The 27,687-nt window shown below is 47.9% G+C and overlaps 8 protein-coding genes across 8 annotated transcripts; 6 read left to right on the top strand and 2 right to left on the bottom strand.

Annotated features, from left to right (window-relative positions):
* Positions 1-503: 503 nt before the first annotated feature.
* On the bottom strand, positions 504-1,424 carry VTN77DRAFT_6003 (uncharacterized protein; the record flags this gene model as incomplete). Its single annotated transcript, XM_069422234.1, has 3 exons — positions 504-842; positions 902-1,263; positions 1,331-1,424. The coding sequence occupies 3 exons, from the start codon at positions 1,422-1,424 to the stop codon at positions 504-506; spliced, it is 795 nt and encodes a 264-aa protein (XP_069276564.1).
* Positions 1,425-2,035: 611 nt separating this feature from the next.
* On the bottom strand, positions 2,036-5,249 carry VTN77DRAFT_6002 (uncharacterized protein; the record flags this gene model as incomplete). The annotated part of the gene is made up of 5 exons (XM_069422233.1): positions 2,036-2,262; positions 2,316-2,470; positions 2,528-2,895; positions 2,947-3,947; positions 4,001-5,249. 5 exons carry the CDS (start codon positions 5,247-5,249, stop codon positions 2,036-2,038), a joined length of 3,000 nt encoding a protein of 999 aa, XP_069276563.1.
* Positions 5,250-12,562: 7,313 nt separating this feature from the next.
* On the top strand, positions 12,563-14,674 carry VTN77DRAFT_6001 (uncharacterized protein; the record flags this gene model as incomplete). The annotated part of the gene is made up of 3 exons (XM_069422232.1): positions 12,563-12,776; positions 13,614-13,898; positions 14,502-14,674. The coding sequence occupies 3 exons, from the start codon at positions 12,563-12,565 to the stop codon at positions 14,672-14,674; spliced, it is 672 nt and encodes a 223-aa protein (XP_069276562.1).
* Positions 14,675-15,973: 1,299 nt separating this feature from the next.
* VTN77DRAFT_6000 (uncharacterized protein) lies at positions 15,974-18,214 on the top strand (the record flags this gene model as incomplete). Its single annotated transcript, XM_069422231.1, has 2 exons — positions 15,974-16,433; positions 16,494-18,214. 2 exons carry the CDS (start codon positions 15,974-15,976, stop codon positions 18,212-18,214), a joined length of 2,181 nt encoding a protein of 726 aa, XP_069276561.1.
* A 100-nt stretch (positions 18,215-18,314) lies between these two features.
* Positions 18,315-18,773, top strand: VTN77DRAFT_5999 (uncharacterized protein; the record flags this gene model as incomplete). The annotated part of the gene is made up of 1 exon (XM_069422227.1): positions 18,315-18,773. The coding sequence occupies one exon, from the start codon at positions 18,315-18,317 to the stop codon at positions 18,771-18,773; it is 459 nt and encodes a 152-aa protein (XP_069276560.1).
* A 1,015-nt stretch (positions 18,774-19,788) lies between these two features.
* VTN77DRAFT_5998 (uncharacterized protein) lies at positions 19,789-20,799 on the top strand (the record flags this gene model as incomplete). The annotated part of the gene is made up of 1 exon (XM_069422226.1): positions 19,789-20,799. The coding sequence occupies one exon, from the start codon at positions 19,789-19,791 to the stop codon at positions 20,797-20,799; it is 1,011 nt and encodes a 336-aa protein (XP_069276559.1).
* A 1,274-nt stretch (positions 20,800-22,073) lies between these two features.
* On the top strand, positions 22,074-23,836 carry VTN77DRAFT_5997 (uncharacterized protein; the record flags this gene model as incomplete). The annotated part of the gene is made up of 3 exons (XM_069422225.1): positions 22,074-22,209; positions 22,281-22,915; positions 22,967-23,836. 3 exons carry the CDS (start codon positions 22,074-22,076, stop codon positions 23,834-23,836), a joined length of 1,641 nt encoding a protein of 546 aa, XP_069276558.1.
* A 397-nt stretch (positions 23,837-24,233) lies between these two features.
* Positions 24,234-26,644, top strand: VTN77DRAFT_5996 (uncharacterized protein; the record flags this gene model as incomplete). Its single annotated transcript, XM_069422224.1, has 6 exons — positions 24,234-24,238; positions 24,765-24,921; positions 24,973-25,024; positions 25,089-25,332; positions 25,925-25,965; positions 26,067-26,644. 6 exons carry the CDS (start codon positions 24,234-24,236, stop codon positions 26,642-26,644), a joined length of 1,077 nt encoding a protein of 358 aa, XP_069276557.1.
* Between the last annotated feature and the right edge of the window lie 1,043 nt (positions 26,645-27,687).

Raw genomic sequence — 27,687 nt, 5'->3', positions numbered from 1 at the left:
AAAAGTCAATACTCCAGAATTTCTCCTGCTGGTCTAAACACTCGTGATTATCGACAGTCCAACATGATGTTCTTTCTGTTCTTTCTTACCCTTGATTGATATCTTGAAATTGTACTATACTGTAGTCAGGTCCTGGGTTATCTGTCTCTGGAGACGAGACGGGACGGGACAGCACGTATTCGTGCATGCCAATATGATAATAATTAGCGGCCTCGCGGCAAAGGCAAGCTAGCTAGCTCCCCCAAGCGGGCGACCCTCAAGTCGAGTCGAGTCGAGACATATGTTGGCATAGGTGTCGGGAAGGGCCTATCTAATCGATTTCACATCACACGTCGCTGCTTGCGGGAACGGTGATGCTGACTGATGATTCTGAGTCCCCCAACTGGACGCTGGTTTTCCCCGCGAGGGTTTTCAACGGCTCTGGAGGGGTTTCATGGGGCGATCTCTTCTACTCGCCAAGGAGGTTGTTTGTTTATACTATTTGCATGTGGAAGGTCTCTGCCTCACTTAGACAAGATAAATGACCCCGGTTCGCCAACAAGCGGATTCTCGTCCATGAACTCGTCGCCGTATCTGGAAAGCAGATTGAACGCTTCCATTAGACTTCGCGTATCCTGGAACGTGGTGCTGCTCACGTTCGCTCCTGCGAGCGGAGCCTTGGTCGGTGCAGGGCCATCCGGCGCAGGGGTGCCCTCTTTGCTCGGCTGAGGTTGTGCCGTTGGCTGAGCGGTATCGAGAAGCTTGGGACCCGGGGGCATGTAAGTGTGTCCGTAAGAGGGCGTGAAGATCGGGAGCGGAGAGGCGGCGTTGAGGAGCTTGGTCAGGGACGTCACGGCCGAGAGCTAGACAGGTCAGTCCTCCCTCTATTATATTAGACAACCGATGTGCGAGCTTCACTTACAAGTCTATTCCCCACAACACTCGCAATAGACGGCGCCATATAAATACAATCCCCGACAACGTAATACGTCGCCAGAACCACAACATCGTCTTCCATCCCAGGCCGTTTCTGCCTCATCTGCTTCCTTATCACCCAGATATTGCCCGGCTCATGCGCGAAGGCCGTTTCCGACTGCGCAGCCGCCTGCAGCGGATCGTACGCGACCATGAACTCCAACCCCTGCATGGTCTTCAGCCGGCCCTCAAACGCCTCGCGCGTCTCGACGAAATGGCGGAAGGCGTCGTTGTAGCTGGCCTGGATCGCGAGGGAGGCGTTGTTCGAGGTTGGGTCGAAGAAGGGCGATTCGGCGAAGTAGAAGAGGACTGTAATTGACGATTAATTAGCATTGACTGATCTATACGGTGGAAAGAATAAAGTAAAGATCCATACTGTTGTTGGAATGGAGATAACCCCCCATCATCTGTACGTGGGCGGGGGATCGCCAGAAGACTTCCTCCAGCGAGACATCTTGTGAGCGATCCATCGGAGCAAGAAACCCGCTCGAATTAATTGATTGCGGGTATCTTCAAGTACAGAATAATCAGAGTGTAGCAAAGACGCGAAATGAGAGGTATGGCGTCAGTAGCTGTATCTATGCTTGGCAGCAAGTCAAGCTCGATGCCGCGGTATCGGGGCAGGTTTGACTTGTTTGCATTGTTGCACTAAACAGGTAAGTTTGAAACTGCATCCCTCTCATACTACTGTCACTATAGCTTTGATTGTCTATGTGGAAAATAATGATATGATTACTGTCACTATGTGCACTACTTGCTACCCTTTTTGTCAAAAGTGAAGTGAATTTCAGGTACAACAGTCTTACATGGGATAAGCAGATATTCGCAATAGCCTTCAACAAGGAGAATGTACATGTATTTCCACGCTGTGCACTGTGCATGACTAAAATCTGATTCGCATCATTGGGTATCTGCTGATCTGCCCATATATGCAACAATTTCATGTTCTCGTCACCTGCAAAATTTGTTGTTTCAGTCAAATCTCACCACTCGAACTCCCGTTGCGTTTCATGTAACACTCCCGTCAATGACTGCGACTGAGCTAAAGTCACAATAGAATCCTGAGAAAATGATGAAGGAGCTACGAGAAAGGAATCATCATCCGTCGCTTGTCAATCTCCTGCAGGCAGACAACAGCCGCGATCCAAGCAAAGCTCCGAAGTCTCCTCTTCTTGTAGTTGTACTGGGCCGTGGCATCATTCAACGCAACCCAGAAACACGCAATGGAACGTTCAAGCGACTTCCCTTCACAATCCGAGTCTCGACCGAGAATCATCGATATCGTCCAGTCGACCAGACGGTCGTAGTCTACCAACCCTTAGACACGTCCATCATGTTAGCGTGATGTCTAGGGGGCTCACCTTCTCGCATACTTTTCGATGATTCCTTCTGCCGTTTGGTCTGTTTGTGGCTTTCGCCCATGATGTTTCCAATAAAAACTTCGATTTCGGTGAGAGACGCTTTCCACGGCGTGTCTGAGTACTGGTACATCAGATCTTGGAGGTCGTCCTCGTAGCTAAAGCATTCGAATGTAAGTGACATGCTGGTACAAGTTATCGAACAGAGAGCTCACATCTCTTTGATGTCTTTCCCCGTGTCTATGAAGTCTTTCCACACGAAGCCTGCTGTCTTGCTCTCAACGTACTGCCACAGGGCAGTGAGAAGGTTCATCGGCCTCTCTTGCGGCAGGCTTTGCAGGTCTTTCAGAAATTCCTGCTCATCTATTGCCCTGTAGAGCTGGCCTAGGACGCACTTACTTTTGTAGTAGCGCAGAAGCGGCCGGCTGTCGTCGTCGTCATCGTCATCATCGTCCTCCTCGCCATATAGGTGCTCTCTCTCAGACTGAAGGATCTCAATACTCTCGGCGATATGAACACGGGGACCTGGAGCCATGAAATCCGGTCGGTAAGGGGGATACCTTGGAATTCGGGAAACATCCACCTGATGAAGTCAGCGGTTCCGTTATATAGTTTCTTTGAAAACAGAGCATACCGGTTTTCCAGTCTTCGAAAAATCCACGGCAGTGGAGTGCAATTCGGCCAGAGTCAGACAATCAGGGTCGAACGTGCCCATCGGCCTCTGGTCAGCAAGGATCTTATGGGTAGTTGCGATTCGTCCCAGCTGATCCTGCCGCATAAACGTTACAAAGAAGTCCGCGATATCATCAATTTCGACCGCCCGGTTGAGGACTGTGTCTGTACCGCGAGGGTAATCCGCAGGCTCTGCGATCTTCCGTGGTCTCAGTCGATCGTCATAGATGATGTTGAAAAGATCACCATCCAAATCACCACCGCTGAGCTTACTGGGCAGGTCTCTGCTGCCCTTCTGGCTGAAAACGACGCAGTTGTGTAGATTGCGAAGAGGTGAATCCTCGGGGACGTCGACGGCATTCACTAGCTGCACGTCACCGGGATGAAGGGCCGGGGAACGAGTGATGATCACGTCCTTTCGGACGAGGATCTCTCTGTAGGAACGGTCACTGAGAACAGGACAAAATATCTCTCCTTCGTTCAAAATCCCGGTTTCGTCCATGATACCGTAGAGAGTCACAGCTTTAGGCACCCGAATCCGAGCGCGATATTTGAGATCCCGCAGTTTTACCAGAATCGCCAGTTCCACTGCCTGTCTGAGGAAGTCATCCTGCGTATGGCGTAGGTCCAGTGATCTCAGGACACAAATAAGCCAGGGCAACCGTGTTGACCTCGCAATGTGAGATTGTTCTAAAAATTTGGCTGTTTGCTCAGGCGACTGGACAGTCTGTCGAAGCGTTTCGATCTCGTCTGCCTGCAACGCGAGAAATGCGTTCGCCGGGACTTCCAGATCCTCAAGGATCTTGATGAGCTGCGCGTTCAAGAAGCAGGGGAGCTTCTCAATTCCAGCACCACAGATCTCAATGTTCCAGTCGTCGGCAGCTTCGAATTTGACCATAGATTTGCGGAGCATTATCTCCGGGCCGCTCTTCGAGCTATCCAAAGACAGCATACCTTTGGCTCCTGAAGAATCAGATTAGCTTGGTAATGACATATGTAGATCTTTATAGTCTCACCTGATAATCGAATTTGAAACACTGTAGGCCGAACCGACACCCGTCGAGGATACTCTCGATTAATCCTCCACAGAACTTCTTTTGACAACGTGCCACAACCGTCACTGAATACCCGACCATTCCTTTCTATATCCGGGACTCTTCTGACGATGCGAGGATCTATCGCAATGGAGGTCAGAGTATCCGAAAACGTCTGCCCGATCCTCGCCGCAACTTTCGCTGGCGAGTTGATATCCTGGAAATTGCCCAGCTTGTGAATCATGCGAGAGACATCAACGCGCTCGCCATTGCAGGTGAATTCGGCCATGAACCAACAGGTCCGCGCCCTTAGTGAAGAGTGCGAGAATCCAAGGAACTTGAAATGGCGATCCGCAATGACGATCCCATCTCTCAGAACTACCCGGAACCGATCGTTGAATATGCCATCCAAGTTCGATGTGATGTCGTACATGATCGGATCCCCAGTTTCCTCGACAAATTCCACACGAAGGAAGAAATCATTGAATCTCGAAAACCTCCGCAGGACTCGATTCTGGGTTTCGGGATACGGTCCATAGAGATAGATGCCCGTCGGAGTGACTGTAGCTCGGTGGATTTCGGTCTGATTTTGGTGCACATGTCCAGGCTTTCCTGTGTCCAGAAAGTCGGACACTTTCCCCTCTTCGATCTTAGTGAGGATTTCGATCAGTCTCTGGGGATCAAACTCGGAGCTATCCACATCCGGGCTTGGACGCTGGAGCTTCCTTGGTAGCTTCTGAAACACTTTGACTGCGATGTCTAACCGTCTCCTGGAGAGCAGAGCATACGCATATGGGAAGAGACTGATAACCGTCGATGCCGGGAGCTCCCCATTCCAGACCAGCATCTGAAGCTGATACTTGATCCGGAATGGAAATGTCTGGGTCCTGAGTAAAACCAAGAACCTTGTGAGTTGTTCTGCGTAAGGAACGGGGTCTGAAAGCCGTCTATCGATCCACCGATCTAGTCGTGGAATATGACGTTCGCTGGAAAGCCCACGGATCAGTCGAATGTCAGTCGCATCCCTCAAGAGAACCCGATACGTGAAACACGTAGACACGATGTGTTTGTGTCCATAGCTGAGGAAACTGAGCCTCTTCTTGTTCTTGTTCTCTTTGTCTTTCGTGGCGATGGTAGCTCGTCCAACTATCTCATAGATACGGGGAGCACCTGTGCAGGTGAAGACCAGTGATGGAGTTTCATATCCACCAAGGTAAACTGGTCCATCCATGTTCCAGTAGTCGAACTCAAGTCGATATTTCTTCTGCGGACTAGACATCTCTTTAATCGTCACGGCTAGGCTGGTCCGCCCAAATTTGATCTCCCCTGTTCCTCCCAGGTTGTAGTAATCTCGAAAAACAGGTGCTCCTTCGAGGTAACCAAAGACCCCGCAAGACAGAGAGACGATATAGAACGCTCTCTGTTTCTGCGGAACGTCATTGGGCCTCCCAACAGTCATGGAAGTACAGGCTTTTTTCTGTCGTTGGTACTCTTCCTCTTGAAGAGACTGAAGAAGATACTGATCTGGTTTATATTTCCCTTCCTCGATAAAGATTGGGATGGTGTTGAATAGCATGAGTCTCTGGTTTTGAGCTACCCTTTGCCCTCTGGGCACTTTGGGGTACTTCTCCAGTAATTGTCGCGCCTTCTGGACATCGGGAATCGTTAGTGTCGCGTGTCCCTTGCTGTGCTTCCGGCATTCGAATGTAAAGATCCCGAGCTCTGCGAGGATAGGCCTGAATGCCTTTTTGAGGCGCTTCTTCTGGAGATGATCGGGTACGTTCCGACAAAAGATATCCATATCTGTGGTTTGCAGCCCAACGCGATACGTAGAGGGGGCGTCGTTGAGATGACAAGAAGACAAGAGCCATTCACAAGTGAGGAATGGGGAACTTCAGCTAGATATATCTTCGATTAGTTCGTGAGTTTCCAAGATGAGTTCTGAGGATAAGTGAAAGTGAAATGAGTGAGGCGAGAGACCCGAGAGATAAGGTCGGAGGGGCAGGGCGATGGCGTGGGAAGATTGCGAAACTGCAGACTGCAGCCAGGCTAATGACAGGGGATGTAGGTACATACCGACAGTGGACTCATAACGTGACTTGCTGCGGCAACATGTTCACATATGACACTGAAGTTGAAATGAATACTCGAACGATCAAAAGGGGAAAAAAAATTCAGCTCATGCAAGGATTTATATCTCGAAAGCACTCGATAACACTTTGTCTTTCAGAGCCTGGTGACACATATAGCATGGTCTTGGTTCTAGGTTCCAGTATCGGGACTAGAAGAGACTGTCAACTGAAGCCAGAAGGTTGTTGAACTTCTTTATAAGGGAAAAGTCAGCACACTGTCGGAGGATTCCAGGCATGTGGCGATTTTGACATTCAAACAAAGAACCTGCAAAGGCTTGAAGAACGGCACAATGCAAACAGCCATAATGACGTGGCGTAGAAACAACCCGGAAGGACCTTCCATTAGCCAAAAGTGGTATTCCTGCTTCTCTTATTACTATTTTTGGATGCTTAATTTCAACAGCGTTACGGAACCAGTTGAAATTTCAAGTTTGCGTGAGTTCTTATCAGAACCTATATACTCGCCATGAGCAATTAATCTATGCTGCCATAATGTCTGACTATGGTAAGTTACCAAAAATTGACAGCTGCCCCAGTAACGAGGATTAAAAGGATTAGGAGAGTAATCTCTAGAGTATGCCCTAGATGGTTACAATAACCAAACCCTATACTTCTAAGGGGACCTGGCTTAGCCTAGTACTAGATGTAGTGCTATAGACCCTAGTGATCATTTAGAGAGCAGTTAAATTTTTAGAACCTTGAGGAATTATACTAATAAAGGCCTTCCTATTTATAGATAAAGATTATAAAGCTTTACTAAGACTTCTCCTATGTGTCATACTTGTCTTTATATCGCCAATAAAGAATGCCTAGAATTATAATTATAGAGCAAATTCTACCTATAATTATTTTTATAAAAATAGTTAATATCGAAAATATATGAGGAAAAACTGAAGGCCCTAAGTAGTACTGCATACTAACTTCTCCATTAAAGCAGATGCTGGTATATAATCTAATCTAGGGCTTATTAGTACGATCAACTTCTAAGAACAAATAAGAGCTGATAAAGAGGACATTATTGAAGGTTTACAGACGCCTAGTAGTCTAGAAACACTAAGGTAGGAATTCATGTGGCATTGTACTGTACTATCATTTATGGTCCAGCACTTGTTAGGGGAGACAATGTATTTAGGTCTCTTGGTAGTTCGCCGGTCTGTAGGTACTTCTAATATTAAAGGTAAAAGGTAATATAATAGTATACCAACAGTATGTCGTATTTTCTTCCACGTTATTCATCGGGTCCTTCTACACTCGACTATATTCCACTGAAAATCCGTTGTCTGGTCAGAACCTGCGTGCTTGCCAGAGACAGACCCAGCCAGAACAAGGCCCCTCAGGAGCTTGGTTCTAGAGGTAACAGCGCTGAAGTAGACAATGAAGACGATATATTTTGACTAAGAACTAGAACTGCCAGTTGACAAGACTAAAAGACGATGGTTAGAGAAGATCAGAATTATGAGAAAATAGGCTGTTTATAAGGTCAAATCCTTAGGGTTCGATATGGTCACATCGCCTTTCCTGTCTCGGATAACCGCCTGCTTCAGATCGCCGGAACTCCCAGACTCTGGCAAACAGGGATATACCTATTCTATAATGTGGACTCAGAGGATTATTTATCTCTCACCATGGGGAACGTTCCTCTTCAAGTCCTTGGACTTGATGGTACATTTCCTGTCCTGGTATCTAGAGTTCAAGTTCATCATTGTCCGGGGATTATAAAAACTGGTTGTTGTGGTGTTGTTTTGAAAAGAAAAGAAAAAAAAAACTGAGTGGAAGGTGACCTCGAATATATCAAGACTACTAGACCCAGGCAAGGCACCCATGCTAGCCTCTTTCTGACTTTGTCCATTAGGCCCCATCTACTAATCTATAGTGAAGGAGTTCTCTCTCTTTTTCCCAAAATGGCTGCCTATTTCAAGTGATATAATAATGACCTTTAGAGGAAAACTTGAATAAAAAATAGCTAGAGTAGGCATATATAATCTAGTGGTTTGCCCATGACTCCGTTGTCACTCTTTCTGAGGAATTTGGTTAGGCAACTAATTCAAAAAGATTGCAAACTGCTCACGGAGACGCCAAGCACCATATAGATAGCAGCGCTGCAGGAAACTCCTACACCTAGACTTAGTGTAGGCTGGCCCATTCAAAATCAGAATGGTCTCTCCTAGAACTAGCCGGCTCACTTTTGTAAACCAGAGCAGGACTACTACCAGGAGTGAATTCTGTGCTTCAAGAACTAAGTAAAGGATCCAGCATACGTCACTTCTATTGACAAATCAAAGATCCCCAGCAAGTCGAGATGAGAAACAACTTACGAAGCAGGACTGTATATTGGGGAAACAGCCAGAGACTGCGAGTCACAACAACATTTAGGCAAGAAGTGGAGAGTCGCGAACGGTGAGGGCATCTAGAAAGGAGGGGTCAAGTTAGTGGGCAAAAAACGATCAAGTTTGCACAGTGGTAAAAACCGAAGAGCGTTTTTCCCATTTGAAACTAATTATCGAATCATAACAATAATCATTGGGATAGGGCCGTCCGACGTTTGTTCGGCAAAAAGGGTATTGTTGTAGATCAAAAGGGTGAGAAATCGAGAGACACGTTACGGATACAGTACTCTTCAATTTTGCCTACATCCATTCTTTCTTTCAAAGGGGCATTTCTCGAATACTATTTCATTACATTCAGAAAGCAGCCTGCAGCACGCATTATGGCAAGAAGAAAGCAGTATGTGCTTCAAGCAGCAGCTTTGCATTTCAAGCAATTTGACTGCGTAGGGCTCCAAGCCTAAATACTATGTAATCTCTTGGAGGGGAAAAAAAAAGTAAAAAGAAAATCGAGACCGAAAACGGCTGGACATCAGTCTCTTGGATTTAGGGTGCTCTTGTCTTTATTCACTCTCTTGAGCATGATTAAGTTTGCATGACTTCCAATCCCATATAAGCATATAGAGAAGGAAATAACAGCATTAGAAGGATTATAAGAAGTACTTAAGCTGCCTGTTTCTCCGTTATATACCAACCAAATTTGTAGCTTATATAAAATATAGCCACAAGTTTAAGTAAAAGGGATGCTTCCTATTATTCTTTCTCTCTTCCTACCTTCTCTTCTTCATCATAAAATACCTGTTTTTCTCTTTCTACCCATTCAAAACAAAGGCATTATCTCCTTATTAGATATGTTCTTAGGAGTAGAATGGCTATCTTCTATATTTTTTATTGGGTCCTTATATACTTAACTATATTCTATTGTACTAAAAATCCCTTATCTAATTAGAACCTATATGCTTACCATGAGTAGTTAATCTGTTCTACTATAAAGTCTGACTATAGCAAGTTACCTAAAATTAATTACTACCCTAGTAAAGAGGATTATAGAATAGGAGTAACTTCTAGGGTTTACCTTAGTTAGTTATAATAACTATACCCTAGAATTCTAAGGGACCTGGCTTAGCCTGGTGCTGGACACAGCACTGTGGACCCCAGTAATTATCTAGGAGAGTAGGTAGATCTTTGGAGCCTTTAAAGTCATACTGAAAAACCATTCTTCTTTGCGGACAACGATTGCAGAACTCCATCAAGGCTTCCTCCACGCGTGACATTTGCCTCTGGACCTCCCTCCGGACTGCCCTGCAAAGAACGCCCGGGATACGGTTGGAGAGCAATTTGACTTATAATTATTTTCTGTGATGATGGTACCTATCAAACAGGTGTGAGGCAAATTGAAAGCCCTGGCTGGTGTCTGACGCTAACCTGGCGGTTCCATTGAAGCAGAAATGCAGAATGTTGGCGCATCAAGAAAGTCATCCTCACAACAACTTCATGAAGTACCCAATCTCCACAACATCAACAAGAAGGTTCTCGAGGTTCTCAAACAGGATCTCTTTCAGGCTTGTAGTACTACTAGTACTAGTACTACCGCTTGATAAATCGTGTTGGATTACAATCCATTTGGGCTTGTCAGTACCGCCAGCTTCCAGAACAAACAAGAGGCCGACGAAGAGGGTATTGGTAAAGGTTTGCAGACGCCTAGCGATCTGGAAACACTGGCAATAGAGTGTATGATCTCAATGATGCTGAGAGTCATACTCCGGTGCTTGGAGTTGACGAGCAAACCCCTAAATAGAAGAAGTCTGGTCATGTTGATATATCAATGGATCCTGATATCTTGCAGAGTCATGATGGAATCAGCAAGGAGGCTCACCCATGAAGCAGGCCGTTACCCGCGACAACGGAGAGGACGAAATAATATCGACCCTTTCAAATTTTGTATATAATCAGCCTGATTCCTCCTGTTTTTGATCTTCTCTAACCATCGTTTCTAGTCTTGTCAAGCTAGCTGTTCTAGTTTCTTAGTCAAAATAGATTGTCTTCCTCTTCTCCGTCGACAAGTACTGCCTTGGGTAAACAAAATGAACGCTGCATCTGTGGAATCTCTCTCTCTCTGCCTGCACTGCAGCCTAGAGCAGTCAGAGCCCATGCTGTCTACACTCTAGCAACGTATGCACTGTCAATAAGATGTATTCCCTTATAGAACAGGGGCCCCTGGATAAATGGGTAGTTCGAGCCTCGCCCGCTGGGGGTCCCCTGTTCGAATCACCTCTTCCATTTTTTTTCCCCATAAATACCCTCTTCTACCCTCGTGAGTTTGTTTTTCTCTATTTATTTATCAAACTGATAATATATCCACTAATGAAATTATAAAATTACAAGAGGTTATCAGCAGGAAAATTGCCATGCTTGCTCGAGGTCGAGTCTTTCCAACCGACATTCATGAACTAACCTAACTCCAATCACTGGGGGTTAGCACCCAACTCCACATCTGATTGTCTCGCTCGAATAGAAACAGCACCATTCTCATCATCATCATCGTCAAAACCAAAAGCCAAGGGTCACAGCTTGCTGCAGATTTATGTAGGAAAGGGTAATTACCAAAAGATCCGAAGGAGATTCTTCACATGGCAGTGAGCAGCGGACACACAGTACAGATATAGTACATATTAGCTTATAATAAGGCGCAGTATGGAGTCAGAGTAACATGTTTCTCTTTCCCTCTCTCTCTGAATCATGTTCTCCATGAGGAATGTTCTTCCCTAAGTCTATCCTCAAAAGAAAGAAAGACTTGATGGTACATTTCCAGTCAATCCTAAAGATTATTGAGAATGAGAGCCTTGTATTCAAACTCTTCACTGTCTAGAGACCGAAAGGAACAGGTTTGCTTGCGTGAACGTGAACCCTGCTGAAGATATTCAAGAGAGAGCAGACGGGAAGAAATTCCAATTTATAGGTTACCTTAAGTAGGCAGCCATACTGAGTTACAAGCTAGTCTTTCTATGGAATATCAAGGGGAAGAAAAAAAAACTCCATTAAAGTGAGTGCCTATTTCTATTGTCATCATCATCACTCTCGTCGTTCTCATTAGTGAAGATTATTATATACGAGCCCTAGATAGCATGGGATCGGAGCCTACTCATACGCTGTATATCTCACAGGGAGCCCCATGGAAGACTATAGGGCATTGGCAAAAATATATAAATAATCTTGCAGTCAGGTATGAAGCAACAAAGTATGCACGTGGTAACCAAAGTCTACTTCGTCCTTGAAAACACATCTGAACGGTTCATAATCACGTGCAATCTATTCGTTTAGAAGTAACGGAGTGATTTAATAATTATATACAGAAAACTAAATAAATTTTTTTTCCCAGTGTGAAAATTTTGAATTCATCAAATAGATTTCCTCTCTATATTCTTTCCTAATAATGGTCGGGATTTGTTCTTAGTACGTTTAGGGAAGGTTAGGTATGTGTGTACCTAAATAACTAACTTTACACTCCATATCATGTCGACTGCCATTCCTAGGTACCGTAGTGAGACTATTTCTCGAAACTGCAGTTAAGAAGATCGAGATAAAGAGATAATACCTTATCTTCGATTTATTCGTTTTGATGACAGTGGGATTCTGGAATCGTCAGTTCGATCTAGCACATCCTATTCCAAACTGAATAGATCAATCTATGACGATTATCGCGAGCGTCTCTTAGAACTATGGTCCAATTTTGCCGACACTACAACAATCATGCCAAGGAGAGTACAAGAGCGCATCGTCTCTTACATTACTGGTGATCTACTACAGAAAGCTCTACAGTCAGCCCTTTTCGATCGGCCGAAAGATGGGCGGAAAATTATCAAAGAATCGTGCAGTTTGCCCCCCACTTTGACAGCAAGGTAAATAGGACATGTGAAATGGAGCGGTGAGGTGACAGCAAAGAGCAGGGATGAGGATGAACTGCATGAACAGATTGACCTATTTCTCGGGGCTAGCTATCTAAGGAAGCTACTTCAAAGTCTTGCAGGCGCCGACTCGCAGGATGCCAGCCGCGGTTCAGAGCCATCCTCCAGAGGCCAATCACAAAGATGGAAAAAACCATATCGTCATTGGAGGGAGCGATTGGAATCAAGCCGGCTCTCATTGGTCCGTTGGAACCGAGGAAGCCCCCTCCCATCGAGTTGGTCGCTGCAGGCAGAAAGCAAAACGGGAAGGCACCGTCTGCACCCACCTGCAGTGGCTGGCTACTCCAGTCTCCAGCTGGTGCAGCCCATCCAACTCTCGTCCGAGATGACTCGATATGTGAGATAGCTTAGTAACTCGTGACCAAGAAAAAAAATGGTGGCAACTGGCAAGCTTTCCTGAGATGTCCCACTGCTAATTTTATGAAGCAGGCAAGGCTGGTTGTTGCTGGACTCTTTGAGCCACCTTGATCGGTTTCTGTGCGACAAACTCTGCTTGATCAGATAATATTGAATGAAACTTGCGAGGGATTTAAGGCTTGTATTGAACGAAACTTATGAGTGGTCCTTTCGTTTCCAAAAGGCTGGAGTCCAGGAACGCCGAAATCGCCCTACACGAACAGTACAGTAGTACGTGCAGCTTTCCCCACAAGTCCCCATTGTTGCTGACTGTGCTTCAAGAGATCCAGTTAGGTGGATCTCAGACGACTGTCCTTGACTTGTTATGAGCTGTCCTCGACCTGGATACCAGGAACCCAAAATGCTCCACAAATGATGTGTATATGGGGAACAAGGAGTACTTGGTAGTAATATTTGTCTGGGCAGGACGCTGTGTGACGAAGAGGGGAAATTTGGCCGATTACTGACGGTTCTTTGGTAGAAAATGGCTTTGAGCGATACAGAACGTTGTACAGTATTAACAGTTAACTTGTCGTGATCAGTTACTACAGGATCAAGCCGGAGATGGGGAACACAGCTTTTATTTGTTCTGAGAGTTCAGTGGGGGATATATGCAGGATATAACTATTGTTCGAGGTTATATTACTCATCCAGGTGACCTGACTATTATTGGAGAGGTCGCAGAACGTCCTTAATCATTAATGTTACTTGGTTGAGTCTACCCATGGCTTATTTTCCACGTGACAGAAGAGACCACGAGTCATCGCTAATCAGATAGCCAAACCAATATCTTATCGATCCAAGATATCTGATGGGGACAGCGCCATTTACCGGTTGCCAGTCGGTAATGATGAAATGAGGGCATCGTGGAGCTGGAGCTCCGGCTGGCCGGTTGCAGAAGGTGCAGACTGCGGAGTCATCGCCATCGTCGAGTGCGTGGCTCAGAACGTGTTCTCTGCACAGCGTCATGGGGATGACTATTATTATTCATTGCCTCATCCAAGCTGCGTCCTGGGTGGCGCTGTCCGGCTGGTGTCACGCGTCGTGGTTGGCCCAGGCAGAGGTTAGTCCGCTTGACTAAGGACGAAAAACTTCGACGAGGCCGGAAAGAGACCAGCGAGGTAATGATGCAGGACACAGGGAACAGAGTCCTTCCACCCAACACTCCTAAGCAGCACCATAGTTGTACGCAGTAGAGTCATTAAAAGTAATCAGTCCCCCGACGTCTGGTAGTGCTTCTCTTCTCCTTCCTTCCCCAGCCAACGTTCGAAATGAACTGGCTACCGACAGTCTACGCCCGCGGCTTCTAGAAGTCTGCCAGAAGACGTCCGTACTGTATATGCGTTGCTATTGATATTGACTGGCAATCTAATCTATCTCTTTGCTTAATCCTGCCTTTTCTTTTTTTGCGCTTGCCCTGGTCCTTGCCTGTTTCAGCCTACCATTGTTCCTTTTGCTCTTGTTCATTTCAGTTCTTCGCCCCCTTTGCTGCCTGTTGCTCAGCGGCAAATATTAGGCAAAACAACGGACGAGCCAGTCGCTCTCTTTTTGACGGGTCCAGTAAGGGACCTTGCTTATTGTCGTGGTCTGGTGAGAGATAGCTTGCCTTCTTTTTTATTTGATTTTTTTTTTGCCTCTCTGGGCCCCCGTTCCACTCTTCTGGCAGCGGCAAAGACCAGCCTTTCGCCGCCCCCGTTTCCCTGCCCGACCGTGCCCAGGCAGCCTGCCACCGGCACCCAGCCCTCTGCTAATCAGTGGCCACGACTGCCCGCTATCGGCTCCCTTCGCAGCCCAGCACGGCGCTCCTCGCCCTGCTATGATTCTATCTTTGGGCCCTGAAGACTCATCTCATCGTGTTACAGTCATACCCGCGACCCGCTCCGTGCTCCCTTCCGTATACTACTATAATACATCTCCCGATCCAAGTAGACTCACTCTCCAGCCTGTGCATCACACGGCGAGAGTCGTCTTTCTTGGATCCTGTTTTCTTTCTTCCTTTCCGCCTGCCTGCCTGCCTGCTCGGGTGGTGGTTTGCCTCCTGACCAGTGCGTTCCTGTCCCGCCGGGGCCCCAGTCTCCTGATTCCGCCACTCGCCACTGTGCTCGGAGTCAAATAGCAGGTGAGTAACATTCTGTCGTCCCATCTCTAGCTCCGTTGCCTGCTTGCTTGGATATATCAGCCACTGGTGCGGTGGCCTGGACGGTGACTTGTCTTGGTTGCTGCTCTTAGTCACTGTCCTGTTTACTCCTTGCTCTGCACTTGGTCACCCGGCAGTGTATGGAGTATTCCGTCCTGTTTCTTTTGCGAGTCAATTCTCACGGGAAAGAGAAGACATAAAATATCAGATCTTCTCTTTCTGGACCTACCATTAGAAGCTCCGTGCTGACTCGGGTTTCCTCACCCAGCTCCCTCTTACCTTCGACTGCGGCTCCGAGTGCCTCGCCGTCTCTGACTTCCCGTCGATAATAGACCGCTGACTGCCTTGATAAGCACCGGATCCAAGGGGATGCTGCCTGCTTGTTAATCAGTCCGCTGTTTTTTTTTTATCGACTCACTATATTTATACCCAATCTCCAGATTATTCCAAAATGTACCCTGCTGCCGAAGCCCCCATTGAACCGATCGTCCGCGTTGCAGAATCCAGCTCTTCAGATCTCCAAAAGTCCGGCAAGACTGTTGTTGTTTCCCTTTGAAAAGAGACTAGATAACAGTCATTCCAAGAGTCCCAATTGGTGTCCCTGAGCGTTTATATCAACGCGGCTCTCGAAGCGGTCTGTTTGATACACATGCAACCGGCTTGATCTACGTTGGAGTTCTACATCGGGTGATCGGTCCTGTGGATTCTTGTCTTTCGTCACTTCACCTTTCGTCTCATCTATACTCTACCATCCCATCCTCTTTTCCTCGACACGCCATCTATTACTCAAACTGGAGATTCCTCGATCTCTAAGGGCCCACCGTCGCCTTCGATAAAAGACGGCCGTCTCTCGGTTCCCCTTCACGGTTTTCGCGCAACGGTTTAATTGCTACACTCGGTTTTAAATCGGCCATCCCGTCTTGCTTCGTATCCGACCCTTGCTCCATAAAGTCCTGCGACGACTTACCAGTCACTCGCGAAACTTGGCAACCCCTTCGGATATGTCCGGGATGGACGTCTTGGGTTTGAATCTTTCAAACCCGAGCCAACAGAAGACGACCAATGCTCACCCATACACTTCATCGGTCGCGTCTTCGGCCTCTTCTTCTGCCTCCTCAATTTTCTCCTTGGACTGCGTATCTTCTCAGAGTTCGATCTCGTCGTCGTCAACCAACCCCGTCGATGTGATCTGGGAGAACGAAGCGTCGGGTGAAAGTCAGGTGGCTGGTCGAGGTTTGCCTAATTCAAGTGAATCTACTTCCCGTTGTTCTCGAGGTGGAATCAGGGGATGTGCTCCTAAAGTCGCTGACCCTGCCGTGCCGCCGGAGCTGCGGAAGCACCCTCGACGCACCAACAGTTCTGTTGTCCCGTCGAGCGGAGCTCCCGCGTCGTGTCCTCGGCCGCTGCCATCTCTGGTGCGTCAGTGTGACCGCAAGGTCAGTTTTGTTGACAATCTCGTCGGTAAGTCTTGAATGGAAATCATTGAATGCGGTGTTTCATTCGCTAAGCCCTATTCATAAGACACCGCTGCTCAGATTGTTGAGACCATCTGGCCACTGTCAGGGGTTGCTCTTCGGAGCGATTCCTCCCTTGGGTGTAAGGGTGTTCTACCCCTTCGCACTTTCATTCAAGAAACGCTGCGAAGGTCTCGTACTAGCTATAGTACTCTGCAGGTTGCTCTGTACTATCTCATCAAGATCAAACCACACGTTCCGAAGCATGATTTTACCATGGAGCAACCTCGTGATAAGCCGGTCGCGCGGGCGATGCAATGCGGTAGACGCATGTTCCTGGCGGCCTTGATTCTTGCATCCAAATACTTACAAGATCGGAACTATTCCGCCCGAGCGTGGAGCAAGATTTCGGGTCTCAACACTCTGGAGATCAACCAGAACGAATTGATGTTTCTGGAAGCGGTGGATTGGAAGCTGCACATTCCCGAACCTATCTACCAGCGATGGACGGACATTGTCCTTAAGTATACGCCCTGCGCGGGCACCGCTCCTGGTGGAGAGAATCAGTGCTGGCGGACAATCATCCCGAAACTCACTCCGGAGTTGGATACCATCGACGTGGAGCCATCTAGCCCCTCGGGCCGCCTTCTTGGCTTCGAGATAGCACCCATTGCTGAATCTCCAGCATCACCGCGAAGCTCCTCCAGACGTGAGGGTGCGATGGCAAGCCAGCCATCGAACGAGCAGACCCCAACCTGCCCTGGCAATATTCCTTTGACCCTGGAGCCTACGCCTCGCCTGGAATGCCCGAATCCGACTCTGCCGGCCCTTCCAAAACTTGGCCTGCTTCCCACGCCACAGATGACACCACAGTCCAGCGCTGCCTGTACTCCTGCTGCGAGTGCCAGTGGTGCCTGTTCTCGACGGCCGTCCATCTGTGCTGCGATTTCTCAGGCCCAGAACATGTGCATGGCACGTTTCACGCTTGATCAACGTCCGCCATCCGTGTTCTGTAACAAGTCCGGGATCCCGGATGGTTATCCGTCCCTGGTTCGCCGCTCCTCTCTCGCGCGATCCACCTCTTCCGCCTCGTCACCGGAATCGATGATCTCCGATATCTCGACGGTCTCATCTCGCTCATCAAGATCTTCGTCAATCTCTTCGTGCGCATCTGGGACTTGCGCGCCAGTTCAGCCTCGATTGGCTGTCACGGCGACTCGTCGTTGCGCCGCCAACTCCCTTAAGGAGTGCAGGAAGAACTTGGTGATTGCGTCACCAATCGACGAGATATCATTCGGCGAGATCTACAGTTCTCCGGACACTGACGCGGGGGCGACGGGCTCGGTGCCGGATCTCTCCAACTTCTCTCTCGACACTCCCGTCGACCTCACTGCTTCTGCTCAGGAAGCCGCACAAGGTCTCTGTGAGTTGTCTGGAGCTGTACCACGCTCCAACCCCACACCGGAGCCTCCCCGTGAATCCAGACGATGCAGGAAACGGGGTAGAACCGCGTCAGAAGACCAAATGTTACAGAATAATGTTCGCCAGCTGATGGCGTTGCATACGGTCACGGACAATGGGGTCGTCCTGCCCGACCAGAGCGTTGCGGATTCGTTCTTGATTTCTAGGGGCTTGCAATCTCCACTGGATGGCCAGTTGAGGTCCATCAAGCTCCCTGTCCCGGTGCCCAGCCGGAAAGGCACTGGCGGCACCAAGCGTGCCTGCTGCAGCACCGAGGTTCGCAGAATGGTTCTCGACGCCAGCGCTGAAGCTGACTTTATGAACTGAGTTTGAAATCGTCTACGGTTTCGTCCTACTCTCACTAGTCTACGACGTTCCTCAATACTACAGCGGCAGAGGTGTTGGGGCGAGCCCCGCAGAAAAGAACATGGTCGTGACGGGTTTTCCGAGTTCTCTTGAAAGGACTGCGTTTGTATATATACCCCGCTGTTTTCAGGAGCCAGGAAAGTCGTCTAGATTGTTGTCCTGCGTGCTTGCTAGCCTCTGCCTCCCTACCTGTTCAATGTGGAAGATGGATATCTTTTTCATCTCCACATCCTGTATGATGTACTCAAAAGGTGGTTGCCATTGCAGTGTGCTCTTGTTTTTGACATTTTGCGTTACGTGTTATCTTATCATTTACAAGGCGTGCGGTCGGCACAGATGGGCTTTCGTTTTCTTTCCTACTGTCCTTTATGGTCCATTATTGTTGGGAAGGGTTTTCGACGCAGGCTGGGTGGAGGCGAGCAGGCATTTTGCGGAGTACAATCTACATGTTTTTTTCTTAACTGGTGTCATCACTTACCGCCTTTTTCGGCCCCGGGTCTTTTCTTCACGCACTCAATGATCCAACCTCTTTGATCACAATCGGGTGTGGTCAGCTGTCTCTGGTTGGCATCCACTCGAAATGTACATACATAGTTAGGCTACGAATGCCACTATAATTCCAGAGATCTTGATGTTCATAGGTTGTCATCAAAGTTTCCTGTATACAGTAGGCAGCCGTTGGCTCTTACGAGCACTTGGCCAACAGGCAGCAGCGATCATGTCCACCATCCATGTCACGAGGTACGGAGGACTGTATACCGTAACACGGCATATCCGCAACTCTGACTCAACTATGTATCCACTCGTGTCGACGATATCTTATCCTCTGCAGTAGTCTGGTGAAGGAAGGGGGCTTGAGCTCCTGATCCGGGATCGTCGATTCTCATTAGTCTATTGCCTGTCCTTCAGGTCCGCTGTGGCAAGGACGATCAGGCGATTATTCCTGCTTGCAGCGCTTACCAACTGACACCACTGTGGAGGGAGTGTGACTCACCGAAAGAAATCACAGAGCAAGTGCCGGTGACGGTGACAGTCTGCAAACGCCGCAAACAGCGACACGTGGAGAGGTGCCAGGATGGTGTCCATCCGGAACGACTCGGCTTAGTACCCCGGTACAGAGTGGGTCCGTTCGGGAAGTCCCGGGAAGTCAGATGACCTGACGCTCACGTGATTCGTGCACTTTGGTTAGTGCCAAGAAGCGTAGTGAGGTTGGTCTAGCTGTTTATGGACTAGTACCATCAGATAAGATCTTTTCCTTTTGCAGGGTGATAAGCATAACGAGAGGGTGCTTCCCCACTTATCGTCATTGCCTGCTGTACTCCGTACTCTCTGTAGGTACCGAGTTCCTGTCACCCGCGGCAGTCACGATTCGTCCAACGTGGGAGATTTATTTCGACACACCTCGACTACACCTCCACATCTAACTGCAGACACATCTTCATTTTATTATCGGTCTGTCTGTCACTAACTCAGACGTGTCTTCGGTTCCTGTTGGTTGAGTCGCAACCAATCAATCAATACTATATATAACCACCATGGTTGGATGTGGTGGAAGCGTACCTTCATTCCTCAGACTTCTTCTCATTACTTCCGCCTTGGTGGTCCAATTCGCTCGTCAGGTTGGCGGTGTTCCTCTTGGTGGATCGGACAATGGTCTGCAGGATCAGACTCTCCTGAACGATGATGATCCCCTGAAAGGCTTTGTAACATCTGTGACCCACGAGAAAGAAGATCCGGTACCGGCCCCGTCAGGGCCCAGGCCACGCTTTTCTGTCCGGATCAATGACGTGGATGATGTCTATATCGACCCGGGACATCACAGTGAAGCCGTCCAGCAGCAGGGTCTGCAGGACATGACAATCGTGACCCGTCCTGACTGGTTTACATCCACCTTGATGGCTCGTCGCCTGCTGGCGCTTTCCACGGTTGGCGTTGCTTCGACGATTTACCCGCATTCGTCTCCGTCGCATTCACACGCACCTCCTGGCGTTGCGGGTCTCTCGATCAGTCTCCCCGAGTATATAGCTGATTGTGAGGAGTCGTTGCCCGACGCCGACGACGACGATGCACAGGGCAATCCCATCCTTCTGGGTCTTTATGTTTCGACTACATTTCAGAATACTGCGGCAGGCTCCAACGTCAGCCTTTCGATCGACTGGTGGGATCATCTGAACAAGACCTCGCCATTGTACCCAGACTTCCCTCTGAGCGCCGCCGGCCTTCCTCGCGTGTCACTTTTGGGATATGTGGAGCGCTTCCCCACGCCGATCGCAGACGCAACGAAACAGGCGCTGGAGTCGTGCTTCCTCGCTTCTCATCCTGATGCCGAGGCATGGTTACCGGGCAATCCGGACAGTCCCCATGCGGGGTTCTGGGCGAAGATGATTGTGACGCAGGCCTATTGGATTGGTGGATTTGGCGATCTCCAGCAGATTGGGTGGATCAACATGACTGAATGGAGAGGCATCCGGAAAGAGGGCAGTTTACCTGGCATTGGTGATGGACGCGGTTGGGACGATGTCAGGCTGCCTGGTGAGGAAGCGTAGGCATTGTCTGGGTCGACTTGTATTCATATCAGAGACGGTACGACACACTTCCACCTATTTTCTCATAACTTGCCTGTTTTTGCCCTTGCAGGGTCGTTACGTGTTATCAATATCTCATCCCTCTCCCTGCCGTATCGAGCATGAGTATTCATCATGCAGCTACGTCAATGCTTTTGTATATATAGTGATTAAGGCAACCTACCTAGGTAGTCAATGACATATTTTATTCCAGAGGATGGCTGTCGACTCCTTCAGTCTCTTTCGTTTATTTACTTTGGGATTTATTTTTGCCGACTCCACGCTTATCGCGATTGATACGGACTCCGTATACTCCGTAAACCTTGGAAGACAGGCTTGGTGGGACAAGAGTGGGGAGGTCCTCCAGACCCACCAGACAGTGTCTGCAACAATCAAATCATTAACAAGTGTCAAAGACTTAGAGGGATATCATATTGGAAGGTAAAATAAATAAGAAAGATGGAGGAAGAACAGCAACATAAGCTTTTTATAAGCCAAAACCTGGGCTCATCTTCCATCACCTTTGTTCCCGCGGGTAGCTGCAGGCAGGCTTCATTCACAGCCAGATCGCAAGCTCCTATAATCAAATCATTGAACGAATAACATCTAGCAGTGGGTTCCTGAATACAAATATTTTGTCTTTTTACCTCATTCGAGGAGATCTTGTGTTGAAGTGATTCGTTGGACTGACTAGAAAGAGATGACATGACGCGCCTCCTGGCCAGCCACCAATTACTTACCAGCCTCTTTCGTCTATGCATGGCCGATACTTCTGATACGACGATAACGAAAACAACTTGCAGTTTGAGTTAGCGAATCAATCAATTCCCTGGGGACAGCCCTGCCTGATCGGTCCATCCCTTATCATGACAATGATAGCTGCCGTCTGCAAGGAGAAGCAGAGGGGCCTTATCGCGATGCGGCTGTTGCTTGCTTATCATCACCGTCATGAGGAATCTACCGCAGGCATAGTTAAGGAGAAATGAACTCCCCTCTTTATTTACTTTTTTTTTTCTCCCTTTCTTCTCTGATGCTGCTGCTTACTCCTTACATTGTGGCCTTTTCTGGCGGATGAATTGATGGATTGGATGCCCTCTTTTCCCTACTTGTGCCATAATAATTCTGGTCGATTGTGTATCGATCGCCTTTTTAATTGTATAGGCAATTGAACCCGCAGATCTACTCCAATCTATCACCGTTTCTGAGTTGATTTTTTATTCTTTTCTTTTCTTCATTTTTTTCCCTGTTAATTTCTTATGAAGTTCGACCGTCCAAGCCTCCGCGTAGGCCAGGCGAAGTCGGCCTTCGCAGACGGCTCTTCACGATGGACCAATCTTGACCTCGATCCCATCCCTCGACATCGGAGGAAATGGGGTGTCACCAGTCTTGTTGGTATGATACTGAAAATCTGACCATTTTCTCGATTTGTGTGATTCAGCAAGTTGACAGTTTGGGTCGGCCAGCGTACTGGATATCAGACGCCTTCAATGCCGCAACGTGGGAATTCGCCAGCGGCATCATCGCCGTCGGCCTGACTTACCGCGAATCCCTCGTCATCGTCGCAGTCGCGTTCCTGATCATCTCCATCGTCATCTCTGCCAACGGGGCTATCGGCGCGATATACCACTCCCCTTTTCCCGTTCTGGCCCGAGCGAGCTGGGGCTTCTGGGGGTCCTACGTCGCCATCATCTCGCGAATCATCCTGGCAATCTTCTGGTTTGCCATCCAAACTGTCAACGGCAGCAGTTCGGTCATGGTGATGATCGGCGCGATCTGGCCGAGTTATCTGCGGTTGAAGAACGAGATCCCTGCCGACCAGGGGATCGCTACCAACGGCATGATCAGCTTTTTGGTCTTCTGGATCATCCAGTTTCCCTTCCTGTGCGTCCATCCTAACAAGCTTCGTTGGCTGTTCTTGGTGAAATCCATCATCGTGCCAATTGCTTGGATCGCCATCTTGATCTGGGCCTTTGTGGCAGAGGGCGGCGGTAAGATCTTCGAACAGAAGGCGACTGTATCAGGTGCTCAATACAGCTGGTTATGGCTCGCGAGTCTGACGTCGACGATTGGCAATTACGCGACGCTCAGCGTGAATCAGGTGAACCCACTGGCAGACATTTAACGAAATGAATGCTGATTTCTGGTACAGTCAGATTTCTCTCGCTACTCCCGCGTCAGCGTCAAATGGCAACTGCTGTATATCCCCATGCTGCCCATTTTCTTCACGTTTATCGCCTTCATCGGCGTCGCGGCATCATCCGCCGGCCAAGCCAGATACAACCTGGCCGAGATCCCATGGGACCCCAACGTGCTGATCAGCCACTGGAGCAGCCGGGCATGCCGCTTCTTCGGCGCTTTCTCCTTCGCGCTGGCGGCGCTGGGCGTCAATATCTCGGCCAACTCGCTCTCTGCGGCCAACGACTTCGCCGCGCTGGTGCCGCAGTATTTCAACATCCGGCGCGGGCAGATTCTCTGCGCCGTGCTGGCCTGGTGTCTCGTTCCGTGGAAGATTCTGGAGTCCGCGGGCAGTTTTCTGAACTTCATGTCCGCGTACGCCGTGTTCCTGGGACCGATCGCGGGGATCATGGCGTTTGACTTCTGGCTCGTCAAGGGACGCAAATACGACTCGTTTGCGCTGTACCATCCAGACGGGATCTACCGATACTCGTGTGGCGGCATCAACTGGCGCGCCATCGTCGCGTTCATCTGCGGCGTGGCGCCCAGCATCCCGGGGCTGATCAACTCCGTTAACGGCAGCATCGACGTCGGCGTGGGCGTCTATCCGTACCAATTCGGCTGGCTGCTGGGGTTTGTCGGGACGAGCGTGGTGTATATTGGCCTGTCGTATGTCTTCCCCGCAAGAGAAACGCTCATCGAGCGCGCTGTGCTGCCGGATAAGATTTACGAGTTCCGGCAGGCTGAGGCTGCTGTTGTCGAGGGCGTGGAGCCAGAACCAGAACCAGAGTCGCAGATAACAGGAAGTGACGAGGAGAAGAATGTCTTTGCCACGCGGGGGTGATACAACAGTCAAAGGCCAGGAGAAGAGTGGGTTTAAGAAGTTCGTTACCAATTTGGATCGGTTTCTATAACTAGACGACTGTGGCCATTATATATAGGTATGATATACGGTTAGGGTTAGGAACGATATTTATAGACTACAAGACAGACCTAGCAATTACTGCCAAGTTCAATTTTTTTTTCTTCCTTTTTATCACTGTGCCATCTCAGAGGATATCGATTTGAAGTATATATAGAAATCGACTAGTCGACTTACGCTTAGCAATAGTAATAATATGGTAGTTGCTTACCCAGTGACAATGACAAAGAGACAGATCTCTCACCTCGATGTCCTCTGCACAGAGTGCTGCATAAGCAGATGGAGATGGAGTCAGAGCTCCGCCTCATCCATTTCAACGATGTCGTGAGTGGCTGTATATACATAGACCCAATTAATTCTCTTCTCTCGGCACCTCGCTCTCTCGTCACTATATATTGCTTGCGGCTGAACTGACCTTTTTTTTTGTTCTGTTTGTTTAGATTTCGATTTCGGTGAACCCAGGCTGATAGAGCTCTCGAACAAGACGCACTTTCCCTGGGTGCTCTCGAATGCGGTGCGCGATGCACCACCGCTGGGGAAGAGATTTCTTGCCTGTGCAGAGGAATATGTTCTCAAGTCTGTGGGTTGGTTTCTTCGGGCTGGCTGGGACGTACGATCAGCATTTTTTTATTCCCTCCCAGGGTCAATGATGGATCTTGTCTTGCTGATATCAACAGGGACTGGCGGTCTAACTGCCCACATCTGCCTCCATCACAGATCCTTCCGCCTACTACGGTTGCTCAAGCTCTCGCACGACGCTTGCGCCTTAATGAGAAATGTGATTTCGTCATTGCCGTCACTCATGCGTCTCGTGGAAGATCTGAAGGTTGCCAACGCAACTAACTGCCAGTGGAGAAAGCAAGGCCAACTTGATCCTCGGCGGGCATGACCATGATGTCGTCCGGCGTTTCGCGGGCGATGCTGATGCAAACTCGGCGCTCACTCAGCAGGGCGACGGCAATGAGAGTATTGTGTACAACGGCCAGGTGGAAGACATCGAAGGGGACGTGAGGATCGTCAAGAGTGGAACTGACTGGAGAGGTCTGGCGATTGTTTAGTTGATTGTGAAAAGAGACGATGATGGAAGGGCGTGTGTATGCACTGTCAACCGTAAGTTCCTTTTCCACCCTCGATTCAGGTGTGTTATTTTAGCTGAGAAACACCCAATACACAGACCTCAAGCAGAGTTCGAACTTCGCTTTTCTTCCAACGCGCCCCCTTGTTCCAAAGATCCTGGCATCCGTTCAACAACGCATTTCCACTCTGGTCCAGCGGTCACTGCTGCATACGAAGACCGCACTGGACGGCCGCTCACCGGTGATTCGCAGTCGAGAGGCGAATCTGGGTAACATACTTGCAAACGCCTTCAGAGCGTTTTACGATACGGACATCGCGCTCGTCAATAGCGGGTCTGTCAGGTGTGATGAGTTCTTCATCATATAGTACTATGGCAAAAGTTTCCGGCTTCAGCCCATCTTCCCGCAAAACATGTATATTTTAAATTTCATTTCTCAACAGAGTTATATAGTAACAGTATTAGAAAAATATATTTTTAGTTAGAGAATTAGTCAAGCTAAATTCCTAATATAAAACTTTTACATTATTATAATGATAAGATTTTTGACTACAAACTTGGAGCAAATTTTCTAAAAAAAAAATTATCTATTAAAAATAAATAATTAGAGCATAATTGTCATTAATCTTTTTTAATAAAAGTATTCTTATATATAAAGCGAATATACTATGGATATTAAGGGGCTAAACTTTTAGATACAAATTTTTAAGAAATTTTGGGTCAACTTTAACCCTAAAAATAGTTATTATATAGGCTTTAAATAAAGAAATTTTCTATATAAGAAACATAATTTGACTAATTTTCTACCTAAAAATCTATTTTAAAATTACCCTCTATATATAATATTTTTTGAATAAACTGGGTCTAAAAATATGCAGGTTTTGGGGGAAAAAGGGCTGAAGCTGGAAACTTTTGGGTCACTGATGCTGTCACAGAGAATCGGCCTCTAGGCGTGAAGGATATTATTATATTATTGGTCAGTAGCCTATTTATTTTTACTAACTGATTTATTCTATTATATATTAATTAAATATATCAGATCTACCATATTCTCGTCAATCTAACCAGAACTCATAGATATCTGCCCATTCGACAACTCCTTCATTGCCAAACAAGTCTACAGCAACGTCCTGCTCGACGCACTGGAAAACTCGCTCTCAGACATGCATACGGATGGGCGATTCCTTCGGCGTTCAGGTTTGCGTCTTGTAGCAAGTTGGGGACGGCCGCAAGGGAGTCGGATTCTTGACGCGTGGTTTGTACCGTCATCACCCTCGACGCCATCGACGGCACAGCAGAAGATTGACAGCACGATGATGCACATCGCGATGGCTGCGTTCATTGCTTTAGGGTTTGATGGATATACGTGCTTCCAGAACGAGGAGACCCTCATCGCTGAACAAAGCGCCATGACGGATACGAGCTTGTTGCGAATCTTTGGATCTACCAACACCACCAACACAGACATTAACAACGACGATGACAGGGATCCGTCCTGTTACATGTACAACGGTCCAAGCAAGGATCGCATTCCCTGTCCTGCCATTGACAGGGCCGTCAACAGGGCACACAGAGCTATTGTTCTAGGCTACAACGATCGAAATCACCTACCCATCGTGGGACCGTCTCGATGGCAGGATTCTGTGTGTAATTGATTGTCCTAAATGAAGTTTATAATACAGAACGTGGCCTTTTTCTTTCCCTATGGGATGATTATTTATTTATGGCATCGAAACGAAACGATAAGAAATAGATACAATTCAGTCACTCAGTCAATTAGTCAACCTAACTCTAACCCCAACCATAACTATCGCGAATGAGCGTGACAAGTAGGTAGGCAACTACCTGGGTATGTGTGTACATATATAGTGTATGTATGTTTGTACTGTTCAATAGGATAGATCCAATGGAAGACAGCAAAAAAGAAAAGAAAAGAGAAGAAAATGGGAAGAAAGAGAGGAAATTGAGGCTCGCTAAGATGATGCATGCTCCTCACCTCACCTGTCCTATATTGAATGGAATAGACGACCTTAGTATACATAGCGTCGCCCACATAGCAGTATGTAAACGAGTCAGAGCCACTTAACTCGACAGGGGTAGTAGCTTAAATTTATTATTATATAATTAGTACTTCTTTCTGCCTTGCCTGAGCAATGCAACTTTACTGGGGTGAGATGAGATGAGCTGAGCTGGGTGACTCCGATCTTCTCATATTTTTGTGCATATATATCCACATACCATTCGTGTAGGGTTTACTTCTTTTTGTGTGTGTGTGTGTGTGTGTGTGTGTGTGTGTGTGTGTGTGTGTGTGGCTTTGTGTGGCTTTGGGGCGGGGGGCTAAGATGTGATGACTGGCTGGATTATTTTAATCACTTAGTAGAACTGCAGAATAGAAGTAGTGGGTTGGAGTAGTTCTACCGCCAGTCATAACACTGATACACATGTCTAGTCGTGATGATGCTGGTTCACGCCAAATATGTCTGTTCCAGGTTTATTTCCCGACTGGTATTTCCACGTTCCAGGCGGCATGAGTTTGTCGACTTGGGACCCGGGTATGCAGGGTGATGTCAATATATAAGATTTCCAAGAGCAAAAGAGAAAAAGCTTTATGCAAGTTGCTTAGATAAGTACTTATCTTCGTTATTATAAAGTATTCTAGTGCGAACAGTCACCAAAGCTAGTTGCGGGGGGCAGGATC

Source organism: Rasamsonia byssochlamydoides, assembly GCF_041956645.1.
Source record: "Rasamsonia byssochlamydoides strain NRRL 3658 unplaced genomic scaffold VTN77scaffold_44, whole genome shotgun sequence".
NCBI lineage: Eukaryota > Fungi > Ascomycota > Eurotiomycetes > Eurotiales > Trichocomaceae > Rasamsonia > Rasamsonia byssochlamydoides.
This window is presented reverse-complemented; position numbering and strand designations above follow the sequence as displayed.